At 41.0% G+C, this 18,428-nt stretch overlaps 2 protein-coding genes across 3 annotated transcripts in view; one reads left to right on the top strand and one right to left on the bottom strand.

Moving 5' to 3' along the window:
* Window positions 1-18,428, top strand: part of nbeab (neurobeachin b) — a gene marked incomplete at its 5' end in the record, with an annotated part of 282,517 nt that overhangs the window by 197,733 nt on the left and 66,356 nt on the right. For both annotated transcript variants that reach the window (XM_083774126.1, XM_083774125.1), the window contains one exon: window positions 489-625. In XM_083774126.1, the coding sequence (XP_083630252.1) occupies window positions 489-625 (137 nt within the window). The remainder of the gene's footprint in view (window positions 1-488; window positions 626-18,428) is intronic.
* On the bottom strand, window positions 1,342-3,629 carry mab21l1 (mab-21-like 1). Its single transcript, XM_083774127.1, has one exon. The coding sequence runs from the start codon at window positions 3,235-3,237 to the stop codon at window positions 2,158-2,160; it is 1,080 nt and encodes a 359-aa protein (XP_083630253.1). The 5' UTR covers window positions 3,238-3,629; the 3' UTR covers window positions 1,342-2,157.

An 18,428-nucleotide genomic window follows, 5' to 3' on the forward strand; every position in this document is an offset into this window, starting at 1 on the left:
CTATAGGGTCAGAATGTCAACGTCAATTTATGATTATTTTTAGTTCAAAGCGAATTTAGGATTCTATTATTCCTCTGTATGTCTCATAAATGTAGGTATATCCAATTCCAATCGTCTATTGAGGATATAGGCTAATTGGGTAATTAGACTAATAGTTTACAGGGGTGCACCGTGCATGGGGCATAGGCACGCAACAGAATAGGAGAATATATCTGGTTCACTCTCACTGCGTGTTAAATATTAAGACTTCGTCTTGAATATTATTTACAAAGTCTGAAAGTCATATTTTAGCGAAAACGTGGAAAGCTCATTTCTAACGCGCCTATCGAGGCCTGTTTTGCGCAGGCCTATATATGCCTCCCCGAAAACGAGACGAAAGTTTACTTTAAAGAAGTGGCATTATATTCAGCTGTGTTGTGTGTAAACTGTTTGTTGATCAGAGTTCTGAGTTCTGAGTCTGTATGTGATTGTGTGCATCGTGTCCGCAGGCCCGGTTGTCCTCAGCACCGAGGCCCAGCTCGTTGCGCCTGTGGTAGCGGCGCGGGGGACACTCTCCATCACCACCACTGAGATCTACTTTGAGGTGGATGAGGATGACCCTGCCTACAAGCGGCTCGACTCAAAGGTTAGTGACCTGACCTGAAAACGGTAATTTAGATTCAAAGCTTTAAGACGGATAGAGATGGACAGATGATCTTCCGTGTTTGTTAATGTTGTTGTAGGCCTAGAAGTCTATAGCCTAATCTGTCAAAAGCCTGCACGAGATGGTCCGCAGGTTATAGGCTTTGTATAAGGCGACATTTTGTTCTGGAAATACATTTTGTTTGTTTTTGTCAGGTTGTTTAAATATTATTTTCTGTTGCTATAGCCTAGGTTAAATAAAGATTACGCCTTTATATGTTTGGCCGGCGTCCCATATACTTTTTATACAATATCAGTCAGTTGCGCTGCATTGAATCAGTAGAGTGTCTCTTTTAGCCGGTACGCCTACTACTGTGATATTTGCCATATTTATTATTGGGTAATATTGTATGTAGACTAATAACAAGCCAGTGACCGTGATGGGGCAGTTTTGTTTTATTTCACAATGTCTTGCTGCCTGTTTAGGCTGCTTTAAATTTGAATATTAACTAACATGCTATAGTCTAATTCACCCTGAAAAGCTAATTTACCATAATTCACGTCTTTATTATTATTATTATTATAGGCTAGTGCGTGTCTTAAGAGGCCTTCCACTATATTGCCCCAAACCCCATTTAATAAACCATAATGGGACACAAATATATATAACAGATTGTTTTATTAACTCTTTAAATTAAATCAAAGACAGAAAAAAAAAAAAAGAATCAGATCACAGATGTTATAATCCAGTGTATTTCAAGTGCATTTTTTCTCATTTAGACTGTATATATACACTCTGTATATATATATATATATACTATATATCTTTTCTTATTTTTATCATGTAGGCCTATAACCAAGGTTGTAAAAACAACAGAAATGACCGAGAACTTTAAATAAGAATTCAAGTAAATTTATGGAATGTTTTAAATGTAACCAATGTTTTAGGCCTACCATCAAATATGTAAACTTTAAAAATTTGAAAATGTCCATTGAAACAGATGAATCAGACTACCACTGATGCAAGTATAAATTAATAACTTTTCTACCAGATAAAAAAAAGTTCATGAGTAGATTTAAAACATGTGGGAACGTATGTACGTGTCACAGAACAACATTCACAATTTCAGACCACTGAACCACAATCAATGAATGTATTTACAGTATAAAATGTACATATGTTTTTCTTTCTTTTTTTTCCTTCCAAGGCTTGTCACGGGGCTTTATTTTAAAGCATTTAAAGAAATGAAAGATTTTAGACAAATGTGTGGCACGCAAATAAAAAATAAACCAGGTAGGTGGCCCTTAAATGTGTTCCTAATGACACGGCAAAATGGGATAATATTGTATAGTACATTTGACTGTCATTAAAAAAATGTTATTGGAATAGTCAGAGGAAACAGAGGAAAGTCACTTTTCACAAGACTGTGAAAATAAAACTGTGATATTTCTGTTCGTGTAACCGAGTCCTGATTAACATCATATAGGCCTCTTTACCACCACTTTTAAGACGAGGTGAACTAATAAATTTTTACCTCAGAGTTTCTCCAAGCTTTTGGGGTTGGTCAGTATTTCTCTTGCCAGGCGCCAAGTCTGTTTGGCACAATTCTCAAGACCCGAATGAGGCTTTCCTTGAAATAGGTCTAAATTGGGCAGGAAATAATGAGGGCACCTTCTGCACTGCAAACACGAAATAAGCTGCAATAAAATCCCGTTTAGCCGATCGCCGAGGCAGTTCTCGTCCCAGTCGGACTCCCTGGGATGCTTTTCACACTCGTATGAAACCAAACTTTTCAAATGATAGTTGTTGAGGGGCTGCCCGGGCAGTTCAAGGTGACGGTCACGTAGCGTTTTGAGGACCGACAGACATTTTTTCCTGCATCCTCCCAGGAGGAGTCGATTCTCGGCCTCCGCGAACTGCAAGACCCAGGCGTCGCTCTCCGCCGAGCTCTGCTTGCCGTTGAGCGAGTAGCACTCTTTGGAGAGGAGGTTGAAGCCCTCCGACTTGACTTCTGCCACTCGGTTAGGTCCCGGCCAGGGGACGTGGGGCAGAGGCCAGTGCGCGGCGCTCCGTGGCCAGATCCCAGTGCATTTGAACGCCGGCGTGATTTGCACAATGTATCGGTCTCGTATGCGTAATTTCACCTCGCTCGTGTCAGCGACCATCTTGACAACATCTCTATAGCTGCACTTATCCACCGCCTGTGCCACCAACGTCTGAAATCTCGAGCGGATCTTGCGCGCCGAGAGGTAACCGGAGGCTGTTATGAATTCGACCCAGAGAGACATGCTTCTCTTTCGGCCGTCGCTGAGCTTGAGCACCGCGCAGCCGGGAAGAGATCCGTCATCCACAAAGTTGAATACTCCCATCTGATTTAGATAGAGCACCACTTCGAACTCGTTCGGCGATATGACCTCCAGTCCCTCGAAGCGGCCGTCCATTTCGCTCAGTGAGCTTATGAAGCGGGGCTCCTGCACCTCCACCTCCTTCAGGACATCCGAGACCACCTTGCACACCTCTCGGATGGTCTTGGAGATCGCAGCCTTTCGAGACTGACATTTCTCCTGGTAGTATTTGTTGAGGTGGTATACCAACTTTGCCTGGGCGGCTATCATATTCGGGCAGAGATCCGGGTTGTACACCGGAGTCTCGCAATACGCCGAGGGATCCAACGCGGCTGTTTGTACGGGAGCCAATTTAAGAGAAGAAGGAAATCTATTTAAAAAGAAAAAAAATGTCTATTCAATAGACACAATTGCCTTTATTTGTGCTCACGGCACATGCGTATTAATATCACCGCGGGTTAAACCATGAACCTGAGCATCGAACTGCTTCAAAGCAAGTCCTTGAAATTGCTGGTAATCAGAAGTCCATTTCACGCGTTAGGTTCAGTAGTAAAAAAAATGCTTTTGTTTTCTCTAATGTTTGCGTGCAGTTCGGTTTCCGCATATAAGCATTTCAAGCATACAGTGTAGAGTGAGTGCGCTCGTATAAAGCAGGCTGCCGGTGTTTCTGTGTTTTAGAACAGGGACACACTCCCATGGAATTATAAGGGAGGGGTTGAAACGAAGATGTCCAATCGCTATCCGATTCGTCACTGCCTCCAGTTTATGGAAAACAAATTAATCCCGGGGTATTATATATAAGTAAAAGTAAAGGTAGTAGTAATCGAGGAGTGGAAGTAGCCTATAGCCTACCTACGCATTTGGAGAGAGAAAAATATCCTTTTCCCTATACAGATATAGCTTTTCTATGGACTGTATTGCCTTTTAGTCTGCTATTGAATCATTGTAGAATACAGTAGGTAGGTGGATTTAGAATGGCTAATGCAGCCTACTTTTTCCTTTGGAGAATAAAAACATAGTTTAATGATAATGCATCGCCTTTATTCACGCTTTATTCAATCATTGGCTGGAGCGCTATAGCTCCAATCAAGGATAGAATCATGTGAGTTTAATTCCGAATCATTCCGAATCCTCCTAATTATACAAAACTGAAAAATTAGTTACGCTAGTAGTTATTATTATTATTATTATGTTTGATATATTTGCTTAAAATGCATGCCCTTTATTGGGCATATATTGAACGAGATGTCGTCTTATTTGTTCGGCTATACGTTTTTTTAATTATGTAAATTATACTGTAGGCTATGTGAATCATCTTGATCTGGCCTATAGGCTAAGGCTACAGTATGGGTCAATAAGCTACAGACTACTATAATTAATTTAATGCATAATAATTATAATCAGACGTTAAGAAGACGAGGTTATGAGTTATTTCTATCAACTTAATGACAATATCAATAATAGGCTATATGCTTGACTATAAAGTAGGCTATAGCCTACCGAATGGTCTTAACAAATGGGTACATTTCTGGATGCTGGCATAAGGCAAGACTTTTTGTTATTCTATTAAATGCTCTTTTAAATGTTGCCTCCCCAAACACAATTCATCTAATTTGTGAGATTACAAAAAAATGTCCTACAAAATAAATGAAAAATAAAATAAAATGTAAAAAAATGTCCACATGACAACTATAGGCCTTTACTTTACCCTATACTCTTTACACTTCAATGTAGACCTATTTTGATACTGCTCAATCAGGGCACACCTAATTTATTATGTATATAACTTAATGATTATGTAGTTATAATCAAAACGTTATCTTACAAATCCTGACAATAATGAAAAGCAACAATTATGCAGCATAATGATATTATTTAATCGCTAATTCACTAATTCATAAATATTATGAATTATCAATGTTTAGGATGATGAACCAAATGCTAATAATAGCATATATATATTTCTAGCAATTGTTTTTGCAAGTTTTAATAATACCAAATGAATACACAAATTATTATGTTATAAGATGAATTATAAAAATCATATACAATGCTAGGCCTATACATTAAACATTAGTGGGCTCCTTTTCGATCTTAGCTAACTACTGTTGGTCTGATGTATATGCTCATTCACAATAAAGAGACCAAAACCATCCCTGGCTCTCATTATTGCATTGGCATTCGATCTCAGAAGGTATACAGTAGGCTACATGCTTTGAAGATGACTTAAAAAAGATAACATTGCATGGATCAGATAAGGAACACAAAGGCATTTACACTCTACCCCGCTGTCTGAATTGCATAAAAACAGACATTATGGGGGCAGCTATATTTGCAGCTTCTCACTCCCGGCTCTGTTCAGCATACGTGGATGAGAGACTGAGCGAGAGGTGGTGGCGTGCGGGGACCCTGATGGATAGGTGACTCCCATTATCATCACTGACTGTCTGAGACACATTGCCAACATAGCAGCCTGGAAAACACAAGTGATACCTTCCCACTGTTACACGATAAAACCCTCAGTGCTCATTTAACTCTGACGGAGTAAAAAAATGGTCCCTTATGTGTACAGTTTGGTTACATTTTGTACACTCAGTGTTACAAAATGGATAAATTAACACTATTTTACTAATACTACCGACAGAGATCACATGCAGATATGGAACCACTTTTTTGTATAGGCCTATAATAATCACTCATTTTCAGGAATCACATGAGGAAGGTAATGCTGTAGCTTCAAGCTATCACACTGTAGAACTTACTGGAAGTTAGTTGACATCGTCAACTCTTATACGGTTCCAATTTGGGTCAATTTTTACACTCAGAGTCAAATTAACACTGAGGATTTTACCGGCTGAATTTCATTTAACTATAGCTACCAGGGATTATATGCCTGTTATACAGACACGTATTGGGGGAATAAAAATGGATACTCTTGAATGGTTTCATGTGGTCAGAGGTAGCCAAGAGCGATTTTCCCTTTCAGGCTCTGTACTACTCCCCCCTAAATTTCTCCCAGTGTCTGTGGCTCAGCAGGTACTTGCCTTTTATTGGAACCAGACTACCCTCACTGCAGACCATCTCGCTCCACGTCTGATACTCAAAATCCATTTGCACTTTTTGAGTTTGTCCTCCTGGCCCTGGCCATCCCTATGCATGATAGAAGGGGAGGATTTTCATTGGGATTATCACCTCTTAATCTGAAGCATGTGGTGCCACAGATCTTATACCGTAACTCAACCTGTTCCTCAGTCCTATAACGCTCCAACAGTTTCTCAGGTCAAGCCCAAGACCACCAAATCGTCTTATAAACTTATCTTTGCCATTGTGACATTGCAATCATTGATGCAACGCATTTCACCCTGCACTTTTCTACGTTTCACGTTTTGTAACACTGTGATATGACTAAAGTTGATTCTGATTCTACTTCGGTTGTCACCCCACTACACTATTGGATGCCCTGTAGTGTGATATATGAGGCAATGATTCCAGTCTAGCACTATTTCTGACCTAGAGAAATGCATGCGTGATCGTGTAAAATAAATCAATACAATGACTTCTACTTCCCCCAATTTTGTACAAGCATGTGACCCTCTTTTGAAGGCCTCTTTGTTTCCAGGGCTTGACTCCATGTTCATCTTTTCTTTCTCTCTCTTCTCCATTTTTCTCTTTCGTTTCTTCTACCAAGACTGATCCTCCTGTCAGCATTGGTCTGACATGAGGTCAGTAGTTGTCTGATAGCTGAAATAGCTCCGTAATGACACCAATCATGCTATGAGTGACTTGAAATGGTATTCCATTCATCGAATAGATGTGGAAGAATTATTCAAAAGACTCAAAGATATTCTTTATTGTAAATAGTCTGATTAACACTATTAAGTGGAATACAGTTATGATGTTATGAAATCTAATAAAATGTTTGTCTTAGAATAATCGTTGACACATTCCTAATGATAGAACAATGAATGTTGGACTCTCGTGTTTAGAATCCTATACTGTATCACTGTGGTGATTTAACATACCAGCTTGAACTCTGGGTGTTCCAGAAAACTCAGCCTGATACTTAATGCAATCATCTCTTCAAGAAGTGCGCCACAATTACAGGGTCAGGACACATCATACTGTAGGCTACTGGAAGCTATTAGCTCCAAGGATAAATCTATTTTTTAAACGTTGACCCCCCCTCCCCCCTGAACTCTATAGAGAAAGAGAAAAGATCATCTTTATTCTAAAATGTATATATGTTTTAACCAAATGTTTAATTATTTATACTATTTGATGAAGTGTGTGTGTGTGTGTGTACACACACACATATATAATGGGCTTTTTATACAAGTAGCTAATTTAAACGGATCAAGTATTTATCTCTATATTAATAATCCTATTACCAACAATAAATACAGTCTTCCCTATCTTATTCTATCACATTTTGGCGACATATTGGGGTTGGGTAGTTCCCTATCTACTGTGCAGATTAAACCAAGTTGAGTTAACGGAGTGGCACATTTCTATATAAATCAGATTAGGAGGAGTGTCACTTTAGACATGAGATCAGCACTGGCTCTCAGATTGTGAAACATAATATGGTATAATCTCTTGGGATAGCGACTCGTTTTGACATATGCTTTATTTTTTTTACATTTTAATTTGTCCTAAAATAGAATTATCATTGGGATTTTTAATAACCAGAACATCATTATTCTAAGAAATATGGTGTCTCCGTAGGGAAGCCAGTTAATGTTTTTGGCTCTCCACCTCACACTGCGACCCCCCTTTGAATTGTGTCCATTCATTTGTTTTATGCTCCACTGTGTATCAGCAGCCTCCTTCCGTGAGCAGTCAGGAAGCAGAACAATATAGCCAGAGGCTCTAGGAGACCCTCTAGTGATCAGCCAGACAGGCCCTGTGTGCTTTGAACGATATATACAAAGAAAACACACATGCACGCACGCTCGCGCGCGCACGCACACACACACACACACACACACACACACACACACACACACACACACTGTAGGAAACTTGTCCCTCCAAGAGCATTTCCTGGAAGGAGAGAAGTGTAAATTATGAAAATTAATTGATTGTCTCGGCTTCATTTGGCCCTTCAACCCCACCACCCCCCATCCCTCTTCAATATGGTATGCTTGTCAGCCTCCCTGATAAATTACATGCATGTATTTGCATCAATTTAGCATTAATAATACAATTTAGTTTTATTTGAGAGAAGGTGTGGTATGTCTCTTGGAGGAGAATCTAGTGTATGGAATGACACTGTGTTCCCCTCCATACTGTAGGTAGGTTATCCACTTGGCAGGGTGCAGTGAAAGTGCTGCCGCAGTGTTTTCCTCTCTTTTTATCAGCGCTGTATTTTGCTTTACATGACAGTGCTAAACATTGTATATGTCAGAGAGTGGAGCAGGAGTGGGGCGGGCTTATTATTTCTTTATTTGTTTGTTTATTCCTATTGTTTCCTGGTAGGGCTTACATTTATCTCTGGAAATTGACTGGTTTATTTAAGCATGTGCAGTGAGGTTGTTATTGTCTGTCTGGGGAAAAGCTATATGCTTGGTTTTTCCATCTCGTCTGATGTGAAAGGCAACAATGCACCAGTGGCAGTGTGATTAATCTTAATGTCTGGGAGACGTCTAGTATCTAAAGGTGGGCGCTATAATCATCTGCCCACTGACCCCATGATACTCATCCACACAATCAGCACCTCAGTCCTGGCGTCCAATAAGTAATTTTTAAACCTTAGATTAATTGAACACGCAACGTCGTGTGATCTAAGACATGTACATAGAAATACAAAACAAATGGAATGAAATTAAATAGTGAAATTGCTAGGTTTTCAGTAAGCAAAGTCTGGTGTTAATGCCCATGATACAATTAGGCAATGTTACCCAAATAAAGGATGAAGGGTTCATAATTGCCACTCCTTGAGATCTGAGGTGCCGGGTGCCAACTGTCAGAGCAGGGCTAATGATGACAAATGTCTCTGTATGCAGATTGCACCAGCAGCAGCAGCAGCGACACAGGCGTGCAAGAACGAATGAGAGGGCCACATACGTATGTGAGGGCTTGTGTGCATATTATCAATGTCTAACTTGAAAATACCCCCCCCCCCCCCAACAATGTTCCATAATATGGTTGAGTACCCTATGTGTGCCACTACTGTTTTATCCTATGACGAGTGATGAAACCTGTTATTCCGATTCAGTGGAAGGAAGTAGTTCCAACTTTTTCTCCCTGGCAAGTAAAGATCCATGTCAATTGGACTTTGAAGATGATTTCAGGATTAGGACATCCATATATCATGTTGGATCGTTTGTTTAAATATTGTTTGTATACATATTGCTCTGGTTGGTGCAATAGAGCAATATTTACACAAACAATCCATCGACAAGGGAAATGTCATATGCACTTGTATCTGTGTATACTTTTCCTCCATAGCTTTTCGTTAGCTCTATAGCTTTTCGTTCTGGGTATTATTATGTAAGATTGTGATGTATAACCTGATAGGTAGGACAGTGGCCTGTTTTCTGAGCTCATCCCTATAATATAGCTCAAAAACGGTTCTTGGTTAGAACATGACCAAACTAATGATTATTTTATTTAGTTTTGTTCAAAAAGTGTGTTTTATATTAACCACCTTTGTAGCAGACGGCCATAAATCTGATTTCACTTACTGTGACGTAAGGCTCACGCTAATAAAAGAGCAAACCTAGAGTGTTGCATGGCCAGATTTCCCCAATTTGTTGCATGAATGGCTTTTGAAAGGGGTCCCACTTTGTACAAAGGGAGCCTCCTCTTTGTTTGGTTTCGCCCCATCTGTGTCATCTGGTGGCCTGTGCAAGAGGGTGGTGTCTTGGGGTGCTCCCCAGCGGCGTTGCCAGTTGTTTTATGGACTCAACGGAGTGGTGCTGGGAGTTCATAAGTTGGCCGGCCCATTGTGTGCTGAGCCCAGCTGACACGTGTGAATTGACTCCAGCATATTGACGGATCATTTCCATTAATGAATCGGTGGAGTCTGCCTTGTTTCACTCTGTGATTTATGCACCAGCCTCATCACCCTCTTTGCTCAGGGTTAACTGATACCCCCCACGCAACAAGAACAAGGGAAGAGGGCTTTGTTTAGTAGTTTATTTATTCACACAGCAAAATCTGCAGTGTTCATTTAACTCTTGAGAGTGCTTTTTGTTCTTCATTTGTTGACTTGTTGACTTGTTACCCAAGCTTTTACATCAACTATTTAGGTCCAGTATGGTACGGTACTGACTGAGAGACCTGAGCCTCATCGTTGTCTACAAATGTTTTGTTAATAGACTTCTTTAAGTGCAGAACTGTCCTTTGGGGAAGGAATGTATCACTTAGGGTGGTGTCATAAGGGACCATTTCTAGACAGCCGTGTTTCATACATTTATCAAGGACGTGAAGGGCAGTTTTCTACTTGGCGATGCAGGGTGGCTGTTGTCCCTTGATGTGATACTGAGACGCTTTCTCTTTGTAACTGCTTGTGTGTCATCAGGCGGCTCTGAGCCGTGATGGCGACCATCCAGCTTGTTCAAAAGCAACAGCTACACACTGCTGCTAGCGCTGGCCCCGGTCTGCCCCCCCAGTGCCACGTACACACACACACACACACACACACACACACACACACACACACACACACACACACACACACACACACACACACACTGCTGCTGCCACATGTAAGGCACATTTTCACGCCACCATTTTATGCTGCAGTCGCCCTCCCTTCAGCAGAGAGAGGGAAAGAAAGAGGGGAGGCTCACCCGGAGCGGATGAGAGACAAAGATGGCAGCAGAGACATTTTGTCTACTTTGATTAGTTCTGGTCTCGGTGAGCAGCGTTCAATATTAGCCTGTTACCAGCAAAGCCACTCGGTGCAGAAGCACAGACGGGAATCACGTCACAATCAAATTTAGCCCAACCTCATTTCCATCTTCTTCACTTAAAAAGTGGGACATATGGGGGCAGTATACCAATTGCTTATTCTATACGGTAATTAACACCGGTCAATCCGCATTATGGGGAGGGTGTGTCACAGCCTGTGACAAAGTTTAAAATGATAATTCTTTAATTTACATATATTTTCTTTCTGAGAAAGGTAGATATATTCTAAGTACCTCTCATTGCTACCTGGGCTGTTGTGATGCATGTCATTACAAAAAAAATGGAAATATGAACTTTTCTGGGGTTCACTCATGTGAAGGAGTTGTGTTGTGACAGTGTCAGTGTCTACCCACCTCAGAGGAATCACAAATTAGGGCCATCATTTTCATTTATTTTCCCCCTATCCAGTATCTGTCAACTTAAAGGGATATTTCATCATCTACTCAGGTTTATGTGAACACCCCAGACAGTTTTTAAGTTGCTCGATTCAGTATTTAGATATTTGATATTCATTTTAGCTGCCCCTCCCCCTTCCTATACAAACTCATTATAACTTCAAATTCCATTTTAACCATATATAGATTAATCTAAAACACCAAAACTTTTTTTTATGGTGACTGAAATTGTCCTAATACTTGAGAGTTTTCTTTTCATTTAATGTTTTCATTTATTTTTAATAATTATTTTGGAAAATGCTGCAGACCACACTCCGCGACAGAGGAGACTAAAGAATAAAATATTATATTAAAAATAAATTAAAACAGTAAATGAAAAGACGGCCTCTCACGTATTAGAAGGACAATATCAGTCACCATAAAAAAGGTTGGGTGTTTTAGATGAATCTATCATGGTTAAAATGGAGGTTGAAGTTACAATGGGTTTGTATAGGAAGGGTTAAAATGAATATCAAATATCTAAATACTGAATGGATCAACTTAAAAACTGTCTGGGGTGTTCACAGAAGCCTGAATAGACGATAAAATGACCAAAAGTGTTTCTGAAAGTGAAATATCCCTAAACTAATTATATAAACCGATGACTGTACAAGACCATTTTGTTTATGTAGGCATGTGCATGTATTGTATTGTAGGCCTATTCATCCTAAATAGGGACACCAGGTTGAAGGTGGTCAAGATTTCTTTGTTTACCTAAGTAACAACATTCACACAGTGGGTCCTGACTTGTTTGCCCTGGATGTGCAGAGATGTATGTGTGTGTTGTTTTCCTCACGCTGGGCTGTCGTCTGTTGTGCTCATTAGATTAGTTATCTCAACGGGTTCTATTAGGGGCTCGGGAGATGGGCTCCCCATTGAAAGAGTCATGATGGACGAGGAAGAAGTGCTGATGTGCAGGTTCCTGCCTCCAGGCTTCCACCTGCTCAGGAACAGCCCTGAGGCTAAAGAGAACCATCACCAACTCTACTCAGGCCAGCCAATGAAAGATTGAACAGTTTCATAGTTATTTAGTGTAGCTTCCCCGGAATTGGTGATTGGGAAAGATGGTCACAGAGGGGAAAAAAAGATAAACAAAATAGCCATTGAAGTTTGGGTGGGGGAAATAAATTACAAATAAGAAACGAAGAAAAGAAAATCTCAGGCAATATAGTAGGCCAAACAGAACATGATAACGTTGGAATTCTATACTTATAATTTCAAACAATTTTATTAGAATGTCGATCCTGTGGTCTTGGCAGGGCTTTGGCGGTGCCTGAGCAGCCGAGTGCTGTGGCAGGGCAAGGGGGATGTCGACTGTTGACACCATCTAACGAAGGGGGGAGGAGGGGGATTAGGGCATTTACGGAAGCCGTAATATGATAGGTCAAAAGGAGGAGGCACTCCTCACAGCAACTTGCCTCTGTAATGAATGATTGACTGGGAAAGGAGAAGCTGCCACTCGCTGGCTGAGTGCTCATCTTGACGCCTGCCGCATCGCTCCACGGCTCGCCTTGATCACGTTTGGCTGCTCCCCTTCTCATCTGAGGCACCAGTCTGCAGGGAAAAGCTGCTTTTCCTTCTCATTTTTCTCCCTAATTTACACATTTAAGACATTTTTGTTTGCTTATTTGCAATTCCCTTTTTTTGTCAGGGAGATTTTCTCTCTATATCACTCCGTCTCAGTCCTGCTTTCTCTCTCTCTCTCTCTCTCTCTCTCTCTCTCTCCCTCACACACACACACACACACACACACACACACACACGCACGCGCACACACTCCCTTACTCACAGCCTTTCCTCTTTCTTCTGTTTGCCTGGAGGCGATGAACTCATTTCAGGTTCCATAATTGCGGCATGTTGTACACCTGTCTGCTATTAATTCTCCCCTGTCTCTCATTCTCTCCCTTAATGAGATATTATTGTAATTATTGTCATTACGCCATTTTCCCATAATGAACTTGATTGATGTTGTTGTTATGGCAGTATTTATTCCCCATAATTAGTGTAAATGTGTTGGAGTTTGTAGCGCTGATGGCATGAGGCCTTCTATAGGACTATGGTAAACCCAGTCCTCCTGTCGCTGACCAGCTGACCCCTCAGAGTTTCTGCTCTGTGTGGAGATTTTTTGCAGCCTGGTCATGGTCACCACTGAATGGGCCCCTACTTGTAGCCATTTTTAAGACCATTGCAACACGAAAGGCAAGGCTACACAATAGCCAGCACTGGGCTTTGTTTCAGCCCGTCACTTGCACTCTGTGAAAATCCCCCCGCCCTGTTGCCTTTAAAGAAAAGGTGAAAAGGTTTTGCCTATGCTCCCTTTTTTGAAAATCTGGTTGTGTTTTGAGAGTGAAGAAAGCGCAAAAAAAAAGTTTTCAGTCACACCATTTTGAATGTTATTGTTGAAAACGCCAACTACTGGAAGGAATTCTGAAGAAAATCTTTGTTGAATGAACTACGTTGATGTTTTCTTCTTAGTGGCTCTCAATCCAATTAGGAGTTTAATAAGGGTCACACATTGAGGCTTCACGCTGCAAGTTGGTTCTTTTAATGCTTTTTTTAGAGGGGTGTGTGGGTGGGAGGGGGGCTGGAGTTGGATGGGACAACACTGAAGGCTGGTCTCTTTAGTGTGCTGTGAAGGGGCTTGTGGCCTGGTGAGTCATTGAAACTGTCAAGCTAGGGAGCACAGATGATCTGTTCAATTATTCTGAATGCTGGGTAGGCAGATAAAACAACGCTGTGGTTTGGTTAGTTTCTCAGGTGGTACCAATTACCTGATCTCTTGACACTCCTGTCCTCTCTCACCTGCTCCCCCGGTGTCATCTCAGTGCCCTCGGATTTTCTCTAGAAATACTCCTTGTGACTCTTTGTGTTACTTTTGTGTCACATTTTTCCCTGACTGTGAGGTTTATCCCATAGGCAAGGTTGTATTAGACTTAACTGTCTACACTGTCTAGTTGACACTAGTGTTTTCATCGCTCGTGTTTTTCAAGGTCAATCAATCATTGTCTTCATGGCAAGATCTCTAGCATCTTTGTAAAGATTAGGTGGAAATGCAAAATGTCTATAGTGTATCGTTGAGAACATATTGCATTGGATGCTGAATCGGTCCTTTTAAAATGGATCATATTTGATCTTTAAGCTCTCATGGTGCGAGTGAGATTGAATCGGAGGGCCCTGGACGTGGACATGGCCTGCCTTTGAGGGCTAGTTCACATGCTGGGAGCTTTTAGTGTCTGACAGCCGTTTAACTCCACACGACCTGGTTCTCAAGTGCCACCGTTTGGGTCCTCTTGAATCCTGTTAGGAGCTATAATTACAATTCATGCACTCCCAGGACTCCTTTGAACAGGGATTGAGAGAGCAGAGAGAGCCTCACAGAGCCATAGATCCCCAGGCTCACTGGCCCCTCATCAGTGTGGAAACGTTCTCAGAAGCTTTTAACAAAGTGTTTAGATCCTATGCCCGCCATCAAAACATTTATCTGCTCACTGTGGAATACACCAGAACTATTCTCTTGGCTTTCAATTAACTTATGTAAAACAGTTTTAAATTAATTGTCTTCTATAGTGCAAGTGGAAATGTGTATTTTGCATCACACATTTCGTGGGACTGTCATCGTGTTCCATCAAGCAGGCAAACAATAACTTTTTTGACGAGAGTGAATGCCAAAGCACATTGAAATGCTTTCAAAGGGAGAAAGAAAGAAAGAAAGAAAGAAAGGGCAAGCATAATGCCTAATAGGTGCTTTAGTAATTTCTGAGATTTCATAGCTTAATCCGTTCTGAAAAGCTCAGGAGAAGAAAGGCTGCAAATGGCCCTCAGTATTAATTTGATGTGACTTCTGTACAATAAGGGCTGTGGATCCCAGAAGCCCATTTTCAAGCTTACCTTCTTTCATCATTCCCAGCCCTTGGAACTTTTGCCTAAATGTTTCATGAAACCAAGGCTGTAAGCTTCTTTGGTATTCTGTCTTTATAGCATCTGCCTTAAGACTATTATTACTGCGTGTTCAAGGCAGAGGAGCACATACAAAAACCAGGGCTGCTTTTCCTTTGTGGAAAACTCGTACAATTGGGGGAGCAGTTATATTAAAAACACACATTCTATGGCTCATTTCTCCCTTTCTCCCAGTGGGAAAGCATTCATTTGGGGTTTTTACAATGGCAAATGGAGTTTTCCCTCTGTGTTTGAGGGGCGCTAGCCCCTCCTATATACAGCTTTTGTCCCCACACGTCTCAATATTTGCCATTGACAATGAAAGGAGAAATTAGGTCAAATGTCCGCCAAATATAACGTAAATTCGTACGACGACAAGAGCGCCCCTCACTTCACACGGGTGTGATCTTTTAATAAGAAGTCTCTATTATTATTACTTGCACAAGCATGTATGTATGTATGTGTGTGTAGGAATGGTTGTCCCTTATTGGCTGTTGATGGTGACGTAACTAAGGTAGGTTTTAAGGTTGGTATAAGGTCAATAACGGCTCGAAAGGATTTAGAACAGCAGTTGTAATAGACAGTAGTTAGTAGCAGTACTTGCGCGGTCTGCTTGCGCACAAGTAGGCCATGTACTATACTTGTGTGCAAGTTGTTGGCACCTCGAAAGAGTGCATTTCTAGTTAGCCTATTATTACTTGCACAAGAAGAGCGCGCAAGTACTGTAATCGGCTGCTTATGTCAGTGTTGTCCACCGGCCAATAAGGGACCACCATTCTTGATGACGTAACTATAAGGTACGTTTGGTGATCGGCTGGGTATGTATGTATGGTGATCGGCTGTCAGGAAGAGTGTGTATGTACAGTATGTAATATATGCATGTATGTATGTCAGGGTAAGAATGGTGGTCCCTTATTGGCTGTTGATGGTGACGTAACTATACGTTTCAAGGTTGGTATAATAATAATAATAATAAAACTTTATTTGTATAGCACCTTTCATGACATGAAATGCAGCTCAAAGTGCTTTACAGAACAATGGAGAATAAAAGAAAAGCAAGGCAACGACAGTAATGCAATACAGTGAGGACATGAATAACAAAAACTAAAATAAAAACAACTAAAAGATCAATTAAAAGCAATGTTGTAGAAGTGGGTCTTGAGCTGAGCTTTAAAAATGTTTACAGAGGCTGCCTGACGAAGGTACAGAGGGAGCTTGTTCCATGCCGACGGCCCGTAGAAGCAAAAAGCTGCTTCCCCGTATTTTTTAGTTGCCATTTTTTTAGGCAAAGCGAGCAGGCCAGCAGTGGAAGACTGCTTGGGACATATTTAGGCAGGCAGTCATGTAGGTAGGAAGGTGCGAGACCATTGAGAGCTTTATAGACAAGTAAAATAATTTTAAAATCAATCCTAAAAACAACCTGAAGCCAGTGCAGTGATGCCAAAACTGGAGTAATATGTTCTCTCATAAGGTATAAGGTATAAGGATTTAGAACGGCATTTGCAATAGACATTATAGTATAGCAGACAAGCGTTCTGCTTTGTGCACAAGTAGGCCATATGTCCTACTTGTGTCGTTGTGTGCAAGGCGCAAGTTGGCACCTCGAGAGAGAGTGCATTTCTCGTTATTATTACTTGCGAAAGCAGAGCGCGCAAGTAATAGTTTTCGTCCATGTCGCCGTTTGATGCGTATGCGCTGTGCCAGCGTATGGCGTAATGACTACTTGTGCTTGATATGGCAGTGGTGTCAGATTACATACATGTATACATAGGGGCATTACCTTTAATCCTCCCGACACTAAAACATATCATCATTACGTCACCATCGAAAACCAATTAGACCCTGGCATTGGGTCCTTTAATCCACATCTTTATTACGTCATCATTGAAAGTAACTACAGTATACCGCTAATCAATTTACAAATTACATATACATAGAGGCATTTCCTTTAATCCACCCGACACTGATCGACATATACGTCACCATCGAAAGCCGTCTCTTACCATACTTAACAATACTACTTTTTTACTTCCAAAAACTAGGTGGGCCTACATAGCAAATAGCTAAACCTAATAATTCAATATTTCAAACGTTCTTTCACAGAGAAGCTGAGATTTGATAGTTTGTAGCGGTCGACAGTACTTGCTCGCTCTGCTTGCGCACTAGTAGGCCATTTATGGCCTACTTGTGTGCAACAAGCAAGTAGGCACTCGACAGAGTGCAGTTCTAGTTATTATTATTATTAATAATAATATTAATATTTAAATATATATTTTTTTCTTTTCTTTTTTGCAGCACCATAAATTCACTTTTACTGAAATTTAAAATCCAGAATAATAGCATTGCTTCAGAAAATGATTTGGTGGGAACAAGCTGTTTTTGTTGTTGCTTAAAATGACGCCTCATTAATCAGAATCTGATTTCATCCTTAATATTTTGATAAGTAAGAAATGTTGCACTCATGCTGATATGCCCTAGCTCCCTCTGCAAAAGAAACCATTATGTGAACTCCAGGGGGTTTAATAAAAGTCTTTATTTGTGTGCTTTTGCTTTTCCTGTTGAGAGACAAAGAAGACCAGGGATTTGGGCTGTTATCAAATATTCCCATGTTGACGTGTCATAGGAAGTCGTTTGTTGACTGTAAAAGTAATGTCAGCGGTATCGGTACATGTTCATTACATATTGACAGGAAATGCAGAGTCTAATGTTTTTCTTGTATATCTTTTTGTTATTATTACACAGAGTAGCATAGTGAGTGCCACATTTGGACGGGTCACTGACCCTATAGAAAACAGCTTGCATTAATATGGTCTAATCCAATGTAATTAGTCAAATTGCAGCATGCCAAGCAGCTTGTCAGGGGCTGTCGGCTTTGGCAGGCACACAAGATGGCCCGGAATCCCACTGGACAGCAGAGACACCCCAAAGGCTGAGCAGAGCTGCCCTAGTCCGCTCTGTCTTTACTCCGTTCCGTACATTATGTATTTCTTCTCCCCATCTCTCCTAACAAATGTGGGGAGGCGTGTGTGTATGTGTGGGGGGGGGGGGGGGGGGGGGGGGGGGGGCTCTTTCAACGCCACTGCCACATTTTCACCTTTTCCTGAGTTGTCTCCCATCGCCCCAGGCTGTGAACTTGGCTTCCTGCCTGCCTGCCGAGGTGGATCAAAATTATAT

Source organism: Protomyctophum parallelum (assembly GCF_964188405.1).
Source record: "Protomyctophum parallelum genome assembly, chromosome: 9".
Lineage (NCBI taxonomy): Eukaryota > Metazoa > Chordata > Actinopteri > Myctophiformes > Myctophidae > Protomyctophum > Protomyctophum parallelum.

Bases quoted from the DNA above. Each gene is read 5' to 3' on its own strand.
- mab21l1 (XM_083774127.1), bottom strand. From the start codon at position 3,237: ATGATAGCCGCCCAGGCAAAGTTGGTATACCACCTCAACAAATACTAC.